Source organism: Lipotes vexillifer, unplaced genomic scaffold (genome assembly GCF_000442215.2).
Source record: "Lipotes vexillifer unplaced genomic scaffold, Lipotes_vexillifer_v1.1 scaffold1126, whole genome shotgun sequence".
NCBI classification, from domain to species: Eukaryota; Metazoa; Chordata; class Mammalia; order Artiodactyla; family Lipotidae; genus Lipotes; species Lipotes vexillifer.
Window position 1 is genome coordinate 134,105 of NW_006781401.1, and position 17,437 is coordinate 151,541.

At 36.0% G+C, this 17,437-nt stretch overlaps 1 protein-coding gene across 2 annotated transcripts in view; it reads right to left on the reverse strand.

Moving 5' to 3' along the window:
* Positions 1-17,437, reverse strand: part of TC2N (tandem C2 domains, nuclear) — a 48,924-nt gene that overhangs the window by 31,276 nt on the left and 211 nt on the right. The window contains exons 1-2 of one of the 2 annotated variants that reach the window (XM_007454703.1): positions 1,825-1,942; positions 239-472 (exon numbers count right to left, since the gene is read on the reverse strand). In XM_007454703.1, coding sequence (XP_007454765.1) covers positions 239-472; positions 1,825-1,891 — 301 coding nt within the window. In that variant the 5' untranslated portion in view covers positions 1,892-1,942. Of the gene's footprint in view, positions 1-238; positions 473-1,824; positions 1,948-17,437 lie in introns of those variants that run through there. The other variant, XM_007454704.1, reaches the window with a different exon arrangement.

A 17,437-nucleotide genomic window follows, 5' to 3' on the forward strand; every position in this document is an offset into this window, starting at 1 on the left:
TAAGCATAGACAACAACAGGGATAGGGAGGGTGGGAGGGAGGGAGACAAAGAGGGAAGAGATATGGGAACATATATATATGTATAACTGACTCACTCTGTTATAAAGCAGAAACTAACACACCATTGTAAAGCAATTATACCCCAATAAAGATGTAAAAAAAAAAAATAAAAATAAAAAATAAATAAATAAATAAATGCTGCATGTTGATTTTTAAATCCTGCCATTTTACTGTTTACCTTCAAGTTCTTCCAAATGTGAAGGCGTTCCTTGCATCCTGGGCTGAATATAAGATAACTTAAACCTGGGCACCACAAATGGTACTTCTTTGCCATCAGATGGTAATTTGGAAAGTAAATAATCCTCAGTACAGCCAACCTGAGGCTTTACAGAAACGGAGGTCAATGGAGGTACACAGATAGCAGTATTTTGACTATTTGATACTGCTGCTTTAAAGTCTCTTTCCACAGACACTGCGTAGAAGAGAAAAGAGAAAAAAAATCACAAATATGTATGTAGATTTATATATAATAATCTAAACCTAACATGCTTTGGTACTTATTTTATCATTTTAAAAGAAACTGCTGATACATAAACTACTCATGGGTCCTATCAAGCACTCTGGAATCTACATTAATTTTGTCTAGCCAATATTTGAGAAGTTAATATACTACTGCCAAAGTATATTAACTTATCATAATGGTAAAAGCAGTTTTTAAAGAGTCTCATTTCCACAAAAGAGCTCATAGATGGAAAACAAGTTTATATTGTAGTTAATTCCACAATGCTTTCAAATAAGTAATAATCTAGTCATTTAAATAAAAATACTGTCAACAAAACAATTCTTGTTGTCAATACTAGCAGGTAATTTCTAGCAGTTAAATACCAAAAGTTACTTTGAAAAGAAGCTAAAGGTCTCGAAGTCTTTACCAAAATCTTTACCAAACCACAAAATAAAATGTACTTTGACCCTAAAATAATATCGACTCTCCCTGTACTAGCTTCTATGACCTATTTTGTCCATTATCTTGAAAGATACGTGATTCCTAAGCTGTGTGACTTAGGATGGGGAGGTAAGGGACACCTAGAGCTAATCTTCATGTACAGTTAGTACCGTCTATAGACTGAATGGAAGTACAATTTCTATTGTGTTGGAATTTATGAAATGTTTTATTGCAAAAAGGAAGCCTTCATACTCAAAAACATACTAAGAAGTTATGCTTTAGACAAAGAAATATAAGAAAGAGCCAGAGAAAAATAAAGTTCCAGTCATAACCTTGAAGAGCTGAGGAAACCATGCAATAGAAAACGAAATCTCCAGGAGTCCTTGATAAATGTGGGTCTTGACAAAGTTACAGGTCTCTTCTCTATTGGTCATTCATTCATTCAGGAAAGGCACTTTTTAATGCATTGTTTGTAAACTGGAAATTCTCTGTATTTAAATTAAAACATTTGCCAGAGTATGTTATCCCCCAAATACTTCCCTACTTTTGCCCATACTATTTCATCCACCTGTAATATTCATGTCTAATCCTCACCTTCTCTTACTCCCTTCTTCCCACTCAGCTTGCTAAAATCCTCTTCAGACTTCCATACCACAGATCATCTTTTTGTGGTGATGTCCTAGAGTGTCTCCTGAGTTGAATTCATCTCTCTCTCCACTATGCTCCAAGGTACTTTCATACTGAGCTAGTGTGCCTTATATTTATGTTTCTGCCTCCCCCGTGAAGTTAGGAAACATGTCTCATTTACATTTATATCACAAAATGTCACAAATAAAGAAGACATTAAATAAATGTTGAAATCAAAACAAAGCAAAACTCACAGTTGTGCTTTTCTGTTCCACCATAGAAACATCCTCTACAGCAACTCTTTATAAATTCTGTTGCCATTACATTCAATCTCCAATATCCAGCAAAAGATACAAATTTCCAATTTGTATATTAATCTGTTGGTAGAATAGAAAACAAGTTAACATGATCATGCTTAATGTCGTTAGATATCATTAAATAAATCACATAATCTGTCTTTCTAAGACATAATGAGGGCTCCAAAGCAAAAATGTTTAGAGCAAAATAGATTTTTGTTCCTTTATGCAATTTTATATAACCTAGACTCCTTATAAGCTATTAAAATGACATGCTTAAAAATTACTAAATGAACAATCTTAATGTTAAATCTGAAAAATTCCACTCTCCATTTTCTCTTTCGACTGATATATCTAAATCAATGTCCAAATAAAATTTGCAAGAAAATATGACACTCATAGAAAGTGTGAGAAAATGTTCACTTCCTCCAAATTGATTCTTTTGGTAATCCAAAGGCCCTATAATGAATGAGGGCCAATAAACAAACAACTTCTTATTTTTTGAGTTAGTTTAATACTGAGAATTACACTAACAAAAATCTATCTTAAACTCTCTTTCTCTGTCTCTCTGTCTCTGTCTCTCTAAACTTTCTCTCTGTCTCTGTCTCTTTCTCTCGCACACACATGCACACACACACACACACACACACACACACCAGCTGACTAAACCACAAATAAGATATAGTGGAAATAAAGAGAGTCTGTTTTAAATTTACCAGGAACATAAAATTGTATAAGAAGCCAATTGCCTACCTTGGCTTCAATGACTTTGTTCCAAATGCACTCTTTTCATTTATGCCTACTACCTGTACATTTTTCATGGGAAATTTCAAATGCATACAAAAGAAGATAGAGTAGTATAACAAAACCCCCACCACCTAAACAATGATCAACTCAAGGCAAATCTTAATTCATCTTTATCTCTCTACTAACCCTGTCCTTCAGATTATCTTGAAAAATATTCCAATCATATAATCTCACTCATAATTATTTAAGTAGTTATCTCTAAAAGATGTGGCTGAAGGACTCAAGAGTTAACTCCAAGGGGTTCTACTGGCTAAACATGGATCAATTTGAGCATCAAAATAAACAGGAACTGTAATGGGTTGTAACATGTCAAGTATTTCTAAAAGGTACTCTCTTTTAACATAACTATAATAACATCATCACATCTAAAAAGTTTAAGATAATCAACTACCCAATGTTCAAATTTCCCCTATGGTGAAATATTTTTTTATAGCTGTTTTCTGCAAATCAAGATCAAAATTTGGACTGTTTCCAGTCTTTTGCTGTTAGAAATAGTGACACAGTAACTTTGTACACACATATTTTCAGATATTTCCCAGTATATATCTGTAAGACAGATTCTTAGAGATAGGACTACTGGGTCAAAAGGTAAATATATGTGTAATTTTGTTTAATACTGCTAAATTTCTCTCTAAAGTTGTACCATTCTGCATTCCCAGTAGCAATGTATGAGAGTACCTGTATCTATCACCAAGAGAATATTTGTCAAAATGCTGGACTTTTGCCAATATGATAGGAAAGGAATTATATCTTGTGCTGTTTTAATTTGCACCTCTTATTATAAACCAGGTTGGGCACCTTTTCATAGAAAGGCTAATATGTATTTGTCTCTATGAACTCACTCTTCATTATCTCTTGCCTATCTTTCTATAAAGTTATTGGTCCTTTTCTTCCTCAGTTTTAGAGGATTTTCATAAATTTGAGAGATTAATGCAATGTCCATAATGGAAGCGGCAAACATTATTCCAGTTTGTCGTCCTCTTTTCACTTTGATTTACTAGTGAAATTGATTTACTCTGATGATGGTGTTTTCTGCTATGCAAAAAAGGAGGGGGAGTGTGTATTGTATATACAAATATGCATATATACACATATACATACATATATAAGTGTGTGAATACTGTACATCCTGGTACAGTATGAGAAGTGAATCCAATCCTAGCTTTTCTCAATTGACTATCCCAGTATCACAAACATCACTAATTAAAAATTCCTATTTTTTTCATTGATTTTAGGATGCTGCTTTTATTATAGACTAAATTTCTACATGCCATTGGGTTTTGGTTTTTGGTTTTTAATTAATTCATTCATTTATTTTATTTTTGGCTGTGTTGAGTCTTCGTTGCTGTGCTTGGGCTTTCTCTAGTTGCGGCAATTGGGGGCTACTTTCGTTGTGGTGCGCATACTTCTAATTGCAGTGGCTTCTCTTGTTGTGGGGCATGGGCTCTAGGCGCATGGGCTGCAGTAGTTGTGGCGCATGGGCTCAGTAGTTGTGGCGCACAGGCTTAGTTGCTCCGCGGCATGTGGGATCTTCTGGGACCAGGGATCAAACCCCTGTACCCTGCATTGGCAGGCGGATTCTTAATCACTGCACCACCAGGGAAGTCCCACCACTGGGTTTTGGTTTTATATCTTCTATTCAGTTGATCTGTATTCCTGAACCGATACCACATTTTAAAAGTTATTATGGCTTATAATATGTTTCATTATCTAGCAGGGCTAGCCTCCCATCCTTACTGTTCTCCAATTTCAAAGTTCTTCTAGCTATGCTTGCTTATCTGTTCCTACAAATAAACTTTATAATCTGTCCAGACCTAGGAGGAAAAAAATCTGATGACATTTTTATTGGGATCATGTTACATTTATAAATTATTTTAGAAAAACCTGACATCTTTAGGATGTTGAGTCTTCCTATTCAGAATATTTGTTCAAGTCAAGTTTATGTTTGTATCTTTAGGAGTTTTTTTTTAATAATTTTCCTCATAAATTTTGAACTTCTCTTGTTTATTGTATGCCTATGAAATTTGTTTAGCTAAATGGCACCTTTTCTTCCATTATAACTTGTAACTGATTTCTGGGTTTTTTTTAATTTTTCAAAGGCCCTTTTCAGTCTGTTTAGAGGATGCATTCCCTGACCACCCGGATCATACTAATTTCTCTCATCTTTAAACATCTAGTGAATTTAAAAAAAAAAAAAAGAAGTTTTACATTTTTCATGACATTTCATGACACCTGTTCTATCTCCCCTACTAGAACAAAAACTTTTCAGAAACAATGTTGTACTCACTTTCTACTTAAAACTCAGAACCTTGTATGATGCTGGGAATTTAGCAGGAACTCAGCAAATATGCAGTTGATAGATAAGGAAACAAAGTATAATGACTAGCTTATATAAACTCCTAACATACTGATCAAACAACATTTCTCACCCCAGTAAGCTTGCAAATACTTAACATTAATCATGAGGGGAATGTGAGAGGACTGGTTAAAAATGATTACTACTTCTGTGGGTTTTCAAAGCTGACGGCCTTGAGTCATCCAAAATGAATCGGAGAAGATGGGAGAGGGATGCAGAAAAGGAAATAAGTTTATATAAATAAGAATAAGGGAGCTAGAGTTTGTACAGATTACTGGGGAGTAGACATGTGTAAACAGAGAGAAGCACAGACATCAGTAGAGGGTCCCACTTAAGTATTCAGCAGTGTTGATCAGAGAATGCATGCAAGAAAACTACACAAGACTAGGGGAAGACCACCAGAAAAGTTTAAAAGTCCATAACAACACTCACCAAGGTCAGTAATAATGCCTGTCCCCACCAACAAAACTGGAAAGAATCTCACACAGGATACTGAGGAGAGGACTCAGAGAGTCTTGCCTCAGTGGTGGGGAATAAATAGCCCTAAACTAAAGACTAGTCTGACCGAACAAATCTTAAAATCAAGACTCAAAAGGATCAAACTATTTCTAAGAAACTTAACTATGTCCCAAAGCAAAAAATAATTACAGAAATCTAAAAATATATAGCATGCAAGGTAAAATCTACATTGTCTGGTAGCAGCCAATAAAAAATTACCAGACATTCAAAGAAGGGGAAAAAATTATGAGGAGAAAAATCAATCTACTAGAACCAACACAGCAATGAAATGAACAGTTAAGGACATCAAAATAGTTATAAGTGATTCTATATGTTAAAAAAGTTAAATAGAAACATGGAAGGTACAAAAAAAGATGCAAACCCAACTTCTAAAGATGAAAACTATAATGTCTGAGATGGAAAATACACTGGGTGGGATTAATAGCAGATTAGATATTGCAAAAGAAACAATAAAGTATAGTAATAAGAGACCCAAAATGAAATACAGAGAGAAAAAAAGAATAAAAACAAAATGAAAAGAGCATCTGTGACCCATGGGACAATTTCAAGCAGCCTAATATACATGTAATTGAAATTCATGAAGATGGGGGGAGGCAGAAAAAATATTTGAAGAAATAATACTAAAATTTTCCAAATATGATACCTACAAAACTCAGGTCTAAGAAACAACAAACACTAAGCTCAAGAAGTATGAAGAAAACCATGCCAAGGCACATCATATTAACATGGCTCAAAGCCGGTGATGAAGAGGAAAACTTAAAGGCAGCTGGAAAAAAAAAGACATGTTATATACATAGGAACAGTGGTAACAATAGCAGCATAGTTATCATTAGGAACAGTACAAGTAAGGAAACAGTGGAGCAAAAATCTTTAAAGTATTGAAAGGAAAAAACAAAAAACTATCAACATCTAATTTGATACCTGAAGAAAATCTTTCAAAAACGGAAGTGACAAAGAGTTTTTTGGACATAAAAAATTGAATGAATGCACCACCAGCAGATCCATACTACAAGAAGTGTTCAAGGACATCCTTCAGGTAGAAGAATAATACCAGATGAAATATAAACCCACACACAAAGAATTGAGAGTACCACAGATAAATATGTAAGATTTATTATAAAAGATTATTGATGCTTAGACAAAAATAATAACATGGTAATAACATGGTAATATGGGGTTTATAGCATATGTAAAAGTAAAATGCATGAGATCAACAGCACAAAGGCCAGCAGGGAAGAATAGAGTATTCTATTGTAAGGTCCTTGTAGAAGATGTGATGTGGTATATGTAACACCATTTGAAGGCAGACTGTGGGAAGTTAAAAATATGTACTATAAACTCTATAGTAACCACTAAAGTAAGAAAACAGGTGCAATTAATAAGCCAACAAAGGAGATCAAATGGAATCATACCCCTAAAATACTCAATTGATATAAAAGCAGAAAAAGAAGAAAGGGTAAACAAAGAACAGATGGGATGACTGATTTAAACCTAACCATATCAATAACCTAACCATATCAATAACCATACTAAGTGTGAATGCTCTACGTATGCCAATTAAAAGTTAGAGATTGTTAGATTGGATTAAAAAAAGCATGACCCAAGTATATGCTACTTAAACATACTTTAAATATAAAGACACAAATAAGTTAAAAGTAAAAGGATGAATACTCTTCATGAATACAGACACAAAAATTCTCAACAAAATACTAGCAAACTGAATCCAGCAAATTATAAAAAGAATTATATATCATAAACAAGCGAGATTTATCCCAGGATTGCAACACTGGTTTAACATCTGAAAATCAATTCACGTAATACATTATACTGTAGAATAAGGGACAAAAACTACATGATCATCTCAATAGATACCAAAAAAAGATGTGAAAATCCAACACTCATTCATGATTTTAAAAAGCTGAGCAAACTAGGAATAGAAGAGAATATTCTCAACATAATCAAGAGCATCTATGAAAAATCTACTGCTAACATCATAGTAATTACTAAAAGACTGAATGCTTTCCCTCTCAACCCAGGCAAAAGATAAGGATCCACTCTCACCACTTCCGTTGAACACTGTAATAGATATTCTAGCCAGGGCAACTAGGCTAGAAAGATATAAAAGGCATTCATATTGGAAATGAAGGTGTAAAACTCTATTTACACATCAACATGGTCTTGTAAATAAAAAGAGTCAAAGGAATACACTAAAAACCTACTAGAAGTAATACACAAGTTGAGTACAGTAGCAGGATATAAGATCAATACACAAAATCAGTTATGTTTCTATACACTAACAATGAACAGTCTAAAAATGAAATTAAGAAATCCATTCCATTCATAATAACAGGCAAAAAGAAAAAAGAAAAAAAAAAACCCTAACATACCTAGGAATACTTTAACAAAAGAAATACAAGACTTGTACACTGAAAACTACAAAACATTACTAGAAGATATTAAAGAGGACATCAATAGGGACTTCCCCGGTGGTCCAGTGGTAAAGAATCCACCTTCCAATGCAGGGGATGCAGGTTTGATCCCCAGTCAAATGCAGGTGACGTGGGTTCGATCCCACATGCCACAGGGCCCACACACCACAACTACTGAACTCACACACCTCAACTAGAGAGCCCACGTGCTGCAAACTACAGAGCCCATGCACTCTGAACCCACGCGCCACAACTACAGAGCCCACATGCCCTGGAGCCCACGCGCCACAACTAGAAAGAGAAAATCCACACACAACAACTAGAGGGAAGCCCGCGCACTGCAACAAGGAGCCCACGCACTGCAATGAAAAAGATCCCGTATGCCTCAATGAAGATCCCATGTGCTGCAACTAAGATCCAACAGAGCCAAAAAAATAAAGAAAATTTAAAAAAATAAAATAAAGTCTTCAAAAAAAAAAAAAAGAAAACATCAATAAATGAAAAGACGTTCCATGATCATGGACTGTAAGACATAATATTGTTAAGATGTCAACACTCCCCAAACTGGTCTACAGATTCAACACAATCCATATAAAAATCCCTTCCAGCTCCTTTACAGAAACTGAAAAGGTAATCCTAAAACTCATGGAAATGCAAAAGACACAGAATAGCCAAAACAATCTTGAAAAAGAAGAACAAAGTTGCAAGTCATACCTCCTGACCTGAAAATTTACAGTAATCAAGACTGATATCAGCATAAGGACAGACATATAGGTCAATGCAATAAAACTGAGAACCCAAAAATAAATCCTTACATGTATGGTCAGTTGATTTTTACAAAAGTGCCAAAAAACTTTAAAGGGAAAAGAATAGTCTTTTCAAACAAGGGGTGCTGGGACAACTGATATCCACATGCAAAAAAAGAAAAAAGAATTCGGACAACTATCTCACACTGTACACAAAAACTAAGTAAAAATTGATCCAAATCTATATGTAAGAGCTAAAACTACAAAATTGCTAGAAGAAAACACAGGAGTAATTCTTCTTGAACTTGGCAATGATTTCTTAGATAAGACACCAAAAGCACAAGCAATGAAAGAAAAATTTGAGGGCTTCCCTGGTGGTGCAGTGGTTGAGAATCCTCCTGCCAATGCAGGGGACACAGGTTTGAGCCCTGGTCCGGGAAGATCCCACATGCTGCGGAGCAACTAACTAAGCCCACGAGCCACAACTACTGAGCCCGCATGCTGCAACTACTGAAGCCCGTGCACCTAGAGCCCATGCTCCACAACAAGAGAAGCCACCGCAAGGAGAAGCCCGTCCACCACAACGAAGAGGATGCTCTGCTCGCTACAACTAGAGAAAGCCCGTGCACAGCAATGAAGACCCAACACAGCCAAAAATAAATAAATAAAATAAATAAATTTCTTTAAAAAAAAGAAAACGTTGATATATTAGACTTAATCAAAAGTAAAAATGTTGCGCTTCAAAAGACACCATCGGGCTTCCCTGGTAGCGCAGTGGTTAACAATTTGCCTGCCATTCGAGCCCTGGTCTGGGAAGATCCCACATGCCTCGGAGCAACTAAGCCCGCGCACTGCAACAAACAGTAGGCCCCTCTCGCCGAAACTAGAGAAAGCCCGCACGCAGCAACCAAGACCCAACGCAGCCAAAAAATAAATTTAAAAATTTTTTAAAAATTAAAAAAAAAAGTGAAAAGACAACTTAGAGTATGGGAGAAAATACGTGCAAATCATACATCCAATAAGGGGCTTATATCCAGAATATAAACAAACTATTACAACTCAATAATATAAAGAAAAATAACACAATTTAAAAAGGATTTGAACAGACACTTCTCCAAGTGACAAAAAAAGTACATAAAAAGTACATAAAAACATATTCAAAACCATTATTCATTAAGGAAATGCAAATTAAAACTACAATGAGATACTCCTACACACTTATTAGAAATGATGAAATTGCAAAGGCTGACCATTCCAAGTGTTTACAAGCATGGAGAACAAGTAGAACTCTCATATTCAACTGGTGGGAATATAAAATAGTTTGGTAAGTTAAACATACACCTACCCTATGGTCCAGACATTTCATTCCTAGGTATTTACTCAAGAAAAAAGAAATCTTATGTCCATACAAAGACTGGTGCATTAGTGTTCATAGCAACTCTATTTGCAAACGCCAAAAACCAGAAACTATCAAATGTCCGTCAACAGGTGAATAAACAAATTGTGGTATACCTGAATAACCAATCTGTGATTAGTGTCTTTCCACCTGTACTGGTAGATTTTCCAGTACTAAAAAATTCTCATTCATTATCTCTTTAAATATTGCTTTTGCCCATTCTCTATTTCTTTTCTTTCAGGAACTCCACTTACTAGACTTTCTCACTATAACTTCTCATTCTGATCATTCTAATTTTCATGTATCTTCATCTCTTTTATATTTTCCATTTCTGTATCTTTGAGCTGTATTCTGAATGATTTATTCTGATCTATATTCCAGTTAATTCATTCTGTCTTGGGGTTTGCCTAACTGCCTTATCTGTGGTTAAACTTAACAAATGAGTTTTGAGTTTTTATTACTGCATTTTTCACTAATAGAAATTACATTCAGGGCTTCCCTGGTGGCGCAGTGGTTGAGAGTCCGCCTGCCGATGCAGGGGATATGGGTTCGTGCCCCGGTCCGGGAGGATCCCACGTGCCTCGGAGCGACTGGGCCCGTGAGCCATTGCCGCTGAGCCGGCGCGTCCGGAGCCTGTGCTCCGCAACGGGAGAGGTCGCAACAGTAAGAGGCCCGCGTACCGCAAAAAAAAAAAAAAAAAAAAAAAAAAAAAATTACATTCAGTTCCTCTTTTCAACCAGCTTTGTACCTCTGTCACTTTTCAGACTCCTGCTCCCTGCATATATTTTCAAACGTGCCGTTTACTTACTTAAATAGAGCCCATCATGGTTATTTTAATAATAACTAGTAATTACAATACATAAGCCTTTGCAAGTTTTCTTCTAAATGTCTATTGTTTCTTCTGATTCTTGTTCAGGTTGTCTTATTTCCATGTGCACTTGGTTATCTTTGACAAATTATCCATTGACCTCAAAACTTTACTGGTAGGACTTTTTTTAAGCCAAAGATGAAAGTATACTCCTACAGAGAATATTTGCATTTGTTTACTGTATCATTTTAAATTCATGCCTTGACATATAACCCAATTTAAAAATGAGCAAAGGATGCAAACAGACATTCCCCACCCCCCCCAAAAAAAACAGACAATTGGTCAATAAAGACACGAAAAGGTGCTCAACAGCATCAGTTATTAGGGAAATACAAATCAAAACCTCAGTGAGATACCACTCCACACACAGTAGGATAGCTATAATCAAAAAGACACACAAAAATAAATGTTGATGAGGATGGAGAAACTAGAACCCTCATACATTGCTGGTAGGAATGAAAACTGGTGTAGCTGCTTTGGAAAACAGTCTGGCAGTTCCTCAAAACAAACACAGAATTACCATATGACCCAGCAATTCCATTTGTAGGTAAATGAAAATATATTTCCTATGAAAATGGAAAATACATTTCCATACAAAAACTTGTATGCAAATGTTCAGAGCAGCATTATTCGTAATAGCCAAAAAGTGGATATAACCACCAACTAAGGAATGGGAAAGCAAAATGTGGTATTAACCACACAATGGAATATTATTCAGCCATTAAAAAGAATGAAGTACTGATTCATGGTAAACATGAATAATCCTTGAAAAGATTATGCCAAGTGAAATAAGACACAAAGACATATTGTATGATTTCATTCATATGAAATGCCCAAAATAAGCAAATCATACAGACAAAGGTAGATTAGAGTTTGCCAGGGGTTGAGGGAAAAAGGGGAAATGGGGAATGACTGTTAATGGGTATAAGGTTTTTTTCTGGGGGTAATAAAAATGTTCTGGAATTAGATAGTGATGATGGTTGTACAAATTTGTGAACATATGAAAACCCACTGAATTATACACTCTCAAGGGTGAATTTTATGGCATATGAATTATATCTAAAGAAAAAAAGATTTTTTAAAGTTCACATCTTGAAATTTTTTTAGACCACCAAGGTGATGTGTACTTCCCTCGTGATCTGGTAGTTGCCCAAGGACAGGTTTTTTTCCCTTCTGCTTTACTTGGCCTCAAGACAATTTTCCTTGAAGATCCTTGAAGGAGGTTGAGTTTTCATCCTTTCCATGACATCAAAGACCTTTGGGATCCCAGAATTATGGGCAGAAAGTCTCTTGTTAGCTAACCTTGAATGAGCCCTGGGCTGACTTCTAATTATACCTCCGGTCCTACAAATCTACCAAATTCTTATTCAAATCCAATCAAGTTCCCTCAGTTTAGCAAATACCCTCAAAGCAAATAAGACTTAAGGGCTCCTATAGTCTCTCAGATTTTCAGCTTTCTCTTAGACTTTGACATACTAAATCCTAAGTACCTTAAAAATTTTTTTAAATACAGCTATTCTTTTGTTAAATATAGCTATATTCAGCGTGAAGGTTTTTCCAAATGTCTTAACTATATTCCAAAAGTGCAAATCCAATATTTACTTTTCAAGTTGAAGTTAACTCTAGTGAGTTAGGGCAGGATTTGCAAAAACTAAAGATAGCCTAATATAATCCACAATAAAGTAGCTTTAGAAGCACTTGTGACCTCGGATGAATACAGTAGATATTTAAGACTTAGATAACATACTCCTGTATACTAAGATGAAAAGTTTATTTTAGAAAAAAATTAAACTTTGAGTTTTAAAAGAAGCATGGGTGGGTGACCTGTCTCTTAGGTATTAGAGGCTCTTTTACAACTAAAGTAAAAGATTGCAGCAAGGATACACAGAGACCAAAGAAAGAACAGCCCAGAAACATGTGAACATATGTATGAAAACTTGACATATGATACTTATAGATTACTGAGAGGAAAAACAGAATATTCAATAAACTATGCTGAGAAAAACTGACAACCTATATGGAAAAAAAAATGAAACTGGATCCCCACTTCACACCACACAAAAATCAATTTCACATGGACTAAGGACACAAATATGAAAGGCAACATTTTAAAGCTTTTAGAAGAAAATATCAGACTATATCTTTATGACCTCAGGGAAGGGAAAGATTTGTTAAACAAGATGTCAAAAGAACAAACCATAAGGAAAAGGCTGACATATTCAACTACATTAAACTACAGAATGGGTCTATCAAAAACCACTGTAAAGAAAGTGAAAGACAAGCTACTTACTGGGAAAAAGATATCTGTCACATGCATAATTAACAAGGGATTAGTACCCATAAATAAATAAATAAATAAAATTATATATATATTCTAGAAATCAATTTCAAAAAGACAAAAAAATTAAGAACGGGCAAAAAACATAAACAGCCATCCCACTGAATAGGAACTATGAAAGGTTCAACATCATCAGTAATTAAAGAAATGTAAATTAAACCCTACCATTTCTCATCTACCAGATTGTTGAAAAGAAAAAATTCAGATAATTACAAATGTACAAATGTCTCAAATGTTGTTGAGAAAGGGAACAAAGTGAACACTTAATACGCTGCTTGTGAGAGTATAAACTGGTACAACCACTTTACAAAGCAATTCAGCATTATCTAGCAAAACTGAAGATCCACAACTCTACTCCTAGGCAAAAAACATGGGAAATTCTTGCAAATGGACACAGAGAAACACGGATTGGACAGTTATAACAAAACAGCTTTCAATGGCAAAAAGTAAAATTAAATTAAAAAAAAGAAGATTGAAAACACCCTAAATATCCATTAACAGGAGGATGGATAAACAGCTGTAAATTCATATAACAGAATAGCAAAAAAAGCAAATGAACTATATAACACAGCAACACAGATGAATCTCATAAATATAATTTGTGCACCCAAAAAGCCATGGAATAAACAAAACTAAACACTACATTACTTATGAATACCTATGTATGTAGTAAAATTCTACAGAAAATCAAGGAACATGGAAAGAGAAAGACACAGTCAGGGAGAAAGATACAATTAGGGCTTCAAAAATATTATGTATGATTTCTAACGCATGATATAGGTACCGGGCATTTATTTTATTTGTATTCTCTAAATCTGTAGATGTGTCAAAAGTACTATCCTGCACATATGAAATAATTTTTCACTTAAAAATTAAGCAAACACAGTAACAACCTAAATGGGAAAAGAATTTGAATAAGAATAGATACATGTATATGTATAACTGAATCACTTTGCTGTACACCTGAAACTAACACAACACTGTTAATCAACTATACTCCAATATAAAATAAAAAGTTAAAAAAATAAATTTAAAAAAATTAAAAATAAAAATTAAGCAAATACATGTCGTGGTAGAAAATATGAAAAATATATAAAACTATATGAAGAAAATTAAAATTATCAATAACTCCATCATCCTGAGATAACTATAATATTGAAAAGAAATAAATATACTTAAATGGTATGTCCTCTTCTACTCTGTATTTTGTTTTAGTTTGGTTTTGGTTTTGGCCTCGGCCGTCCAGCATCTTAGTTCCCAGACCAGGGATCGAACCCATGCCCCTTGTAGTGGAAGCATGGAGTCCTAACCACTGGACTGCCAGGGAATTCACATTTTACTCTCTATTTTTATTTACTCTTTTTTTTTTTTACATCTTTATTGAGGTACTGACTTACAGTGAATTGCTCATATTTAAAATGTACAATTACATGAGTGAGACATATGTATACAGTGGTGAAAGCATCTTCACAATCAAGAAAACTAATATACCAATGAATACATCCACCATCCCTAAAAGTTTTGTCATACCCGCTTTGAATCCATCCCCCTTTTCTTTCCCTTGCCACCGCCCCCCGCCTCAGGTAACCACTTATCTGTCTTCTGTTACTTTAGTTTGCAGTTTCTAGAATTTTTTCAGGTATAGTCTGGGTGTAATTTATTCATATGTTTCACTTTAGTACATACTGCCACCAATTTACACTTTTACCAGCAGAGTACAAGAGTTCCAGTTGTTCCACATCCTTATCAACACTTCATTGTTTGCTTTTCCATTTTTAGCCATTCTTTTCATATCCTAAGGAACATACACATAAAACTACTCCCTGAACAACAACAACAAAAATTAAACTCAATGAAGACTGGAGTGAAACTCATAAAGAAATTTTCATCTAAGAGCATTTTCTTTTAAATGCATAATAATAATTGAAGCAAAGGCCCTAACTGATGTATGCCTCATGAACTCTGATTTAGCCAAAATGCCTGATACCTACATAAGATTTTTAGAAGAGTCATTGAGATACACACTAGAAAAACCACAGGACAAAAGTAAGCTGGAAGTATCTAAGTACTGGAACTCAGGTGAAATACAATCCAACAGTTTGCTAACAGTGTGACTTTGACACTGATAAAAACACCTGAACCCAACAGACCAAAATATCACTAAAATAGTGTTCATAATTTGAATTGGGGAGATTAAACACTTATAGTTCTAGTCAATATGCGCAGCAACTTGCTGTCAGCTTCCCATGCTGGGTGATGCACTTTAACATAAAAGTATTCTATTGGCCTTATATTCTTTCCAATCTGACTATAAACTCCCCTATCACTCTACCACCCTATCACTCCTCCTTCAAATCTCTGTGTCTCAAAATAAGGATTCTAGCTGACTATATTTCTTCATCCTCTATTTACTCCTCAAAGTCCTTCAAATTTGGCTTCCATCCTTATCATTTTACTTAAATTATGTTTGTTGAGTTCAATGACATACTCCTAACTACCAAAACCAATAGGCACTTTATCAGCCCCAATCTTCCTGATTCCTCTGACTCATTTGACCCTAAAATAGATTTCTAACCTTATGAAAACTCTTCCGTCTCCTGGCTTCTAGGACACCACTGTCTGTTAGTTTGCTTCCTTCTTTCCTGAATGTTTGTTCCGCCTTGGTCTCCTTGGCTGTCTCTACCCGTCACTTAAGTCCTGCTGTTTTCCATCCTTGGTGTTCCTCTCTTCTTACTCTACTTACTGGAATGTTTTCTTCCACTCTCACAAGATTAACTATCACAAATCCATGGGTGCTTCCAACATTCACAACTCTGATCCTGACTTCAGAAAATCCCACTACCAACATATCTAACTGCCAACTAGGCAGCTCAGCCAGAGGCCCTACAAGAATCACAAACTCATTTTTTCTCAACCTGAATTAGCCCCTCAATTTGTTAGTTTTTATTTGTGAATACACAATTATAACTCAAGTGGAGCCAATAAAATACAAGAGGAACTTTAAAGTTTTTCTTCTTCAAGCGTTAAAAAAAAAGCAAATTTTTATGAAGGCTTTTTCCTCCAGTTATGAAGACACTCAAAGTCATTAGCAAAAACTATAAAATACAAAATATATGATAAAAAACCAAATCTCCTCGAATCCCAGCTCTCAAAGGCAAGCAATATAAATCTCTCCTTCCAGAAAGCGCAATTTTTAGCCATGATAAAGTTCCATATCGAAATATTAAATTGGTAAGCAGGCGGTGGTGTTGCTATTAACTCAATATTTCCAGGCTATTTATAACAGTATCAATCAGGGGAAGCACCTCTAATAACTGCCTACCTGGAGTGAGAATCAGTTTATTTTAAATACGAAAGCAATCCTTTTACATGCTGTATTTTAAGCACTCTAAAGGAATCAATGTTTTTGGCTTGGCATCTATCTTGCCTATACCTGCACGTCCACCTGTGTGCGACATACCCACGATTCATACACAGTATGAAACCATAGTAAAGAAAGAAGAAGGAAAAAAAATTGGAGGAGATACAAACCAAATCTAAAAACCTAGCTGGGTAGATAATTCATGTTTTGCAAAAACCAAAAAACAAAGTGATGTTTACCAGCCCTTCGCCGCTTCAAAGTTTCAGAAACTTCACAGATGAAAACCATCCGCTAACCGGTTCTCATCAGACTCTCCAGTCTGATGAGAAAGGAAATGCGTTCGCTTTCCTCTTAACCCAGAGGCCAGAGCCCACCTGGGGCCGGCGGTCGCAAGCGCGCGCTCAGGGCGGGGAGCTCGGCGCGCGGCCGGCCCCGCTGGGGCTGGGCTCTCCCCTCCGTCTGGCCCGCGGGTCCCAACGAGCGGACCGGTGAACCCAGCGGACCTACAGCCCACCGTGCTCCCACAGAGCGAGTCCCTGCCCTCCCGGCCTCGGATATCGCGGCTGTCGAGGGGCCCCAAACCTCCCTCCGGAGAGCAGGCGTCGCTGAGGAGACTCGGCCCCCCGAGGCTGGGGGCGACGAGGCTACTGTGCCGTCCACGAGTCCCACCGGGAGGGCAGGCAAGCGGCCGCTCGAGGCCCGCGCCACGCTGCTCGCCCGGAGAAGCACCCGCGACCCCACACCTGAGCCC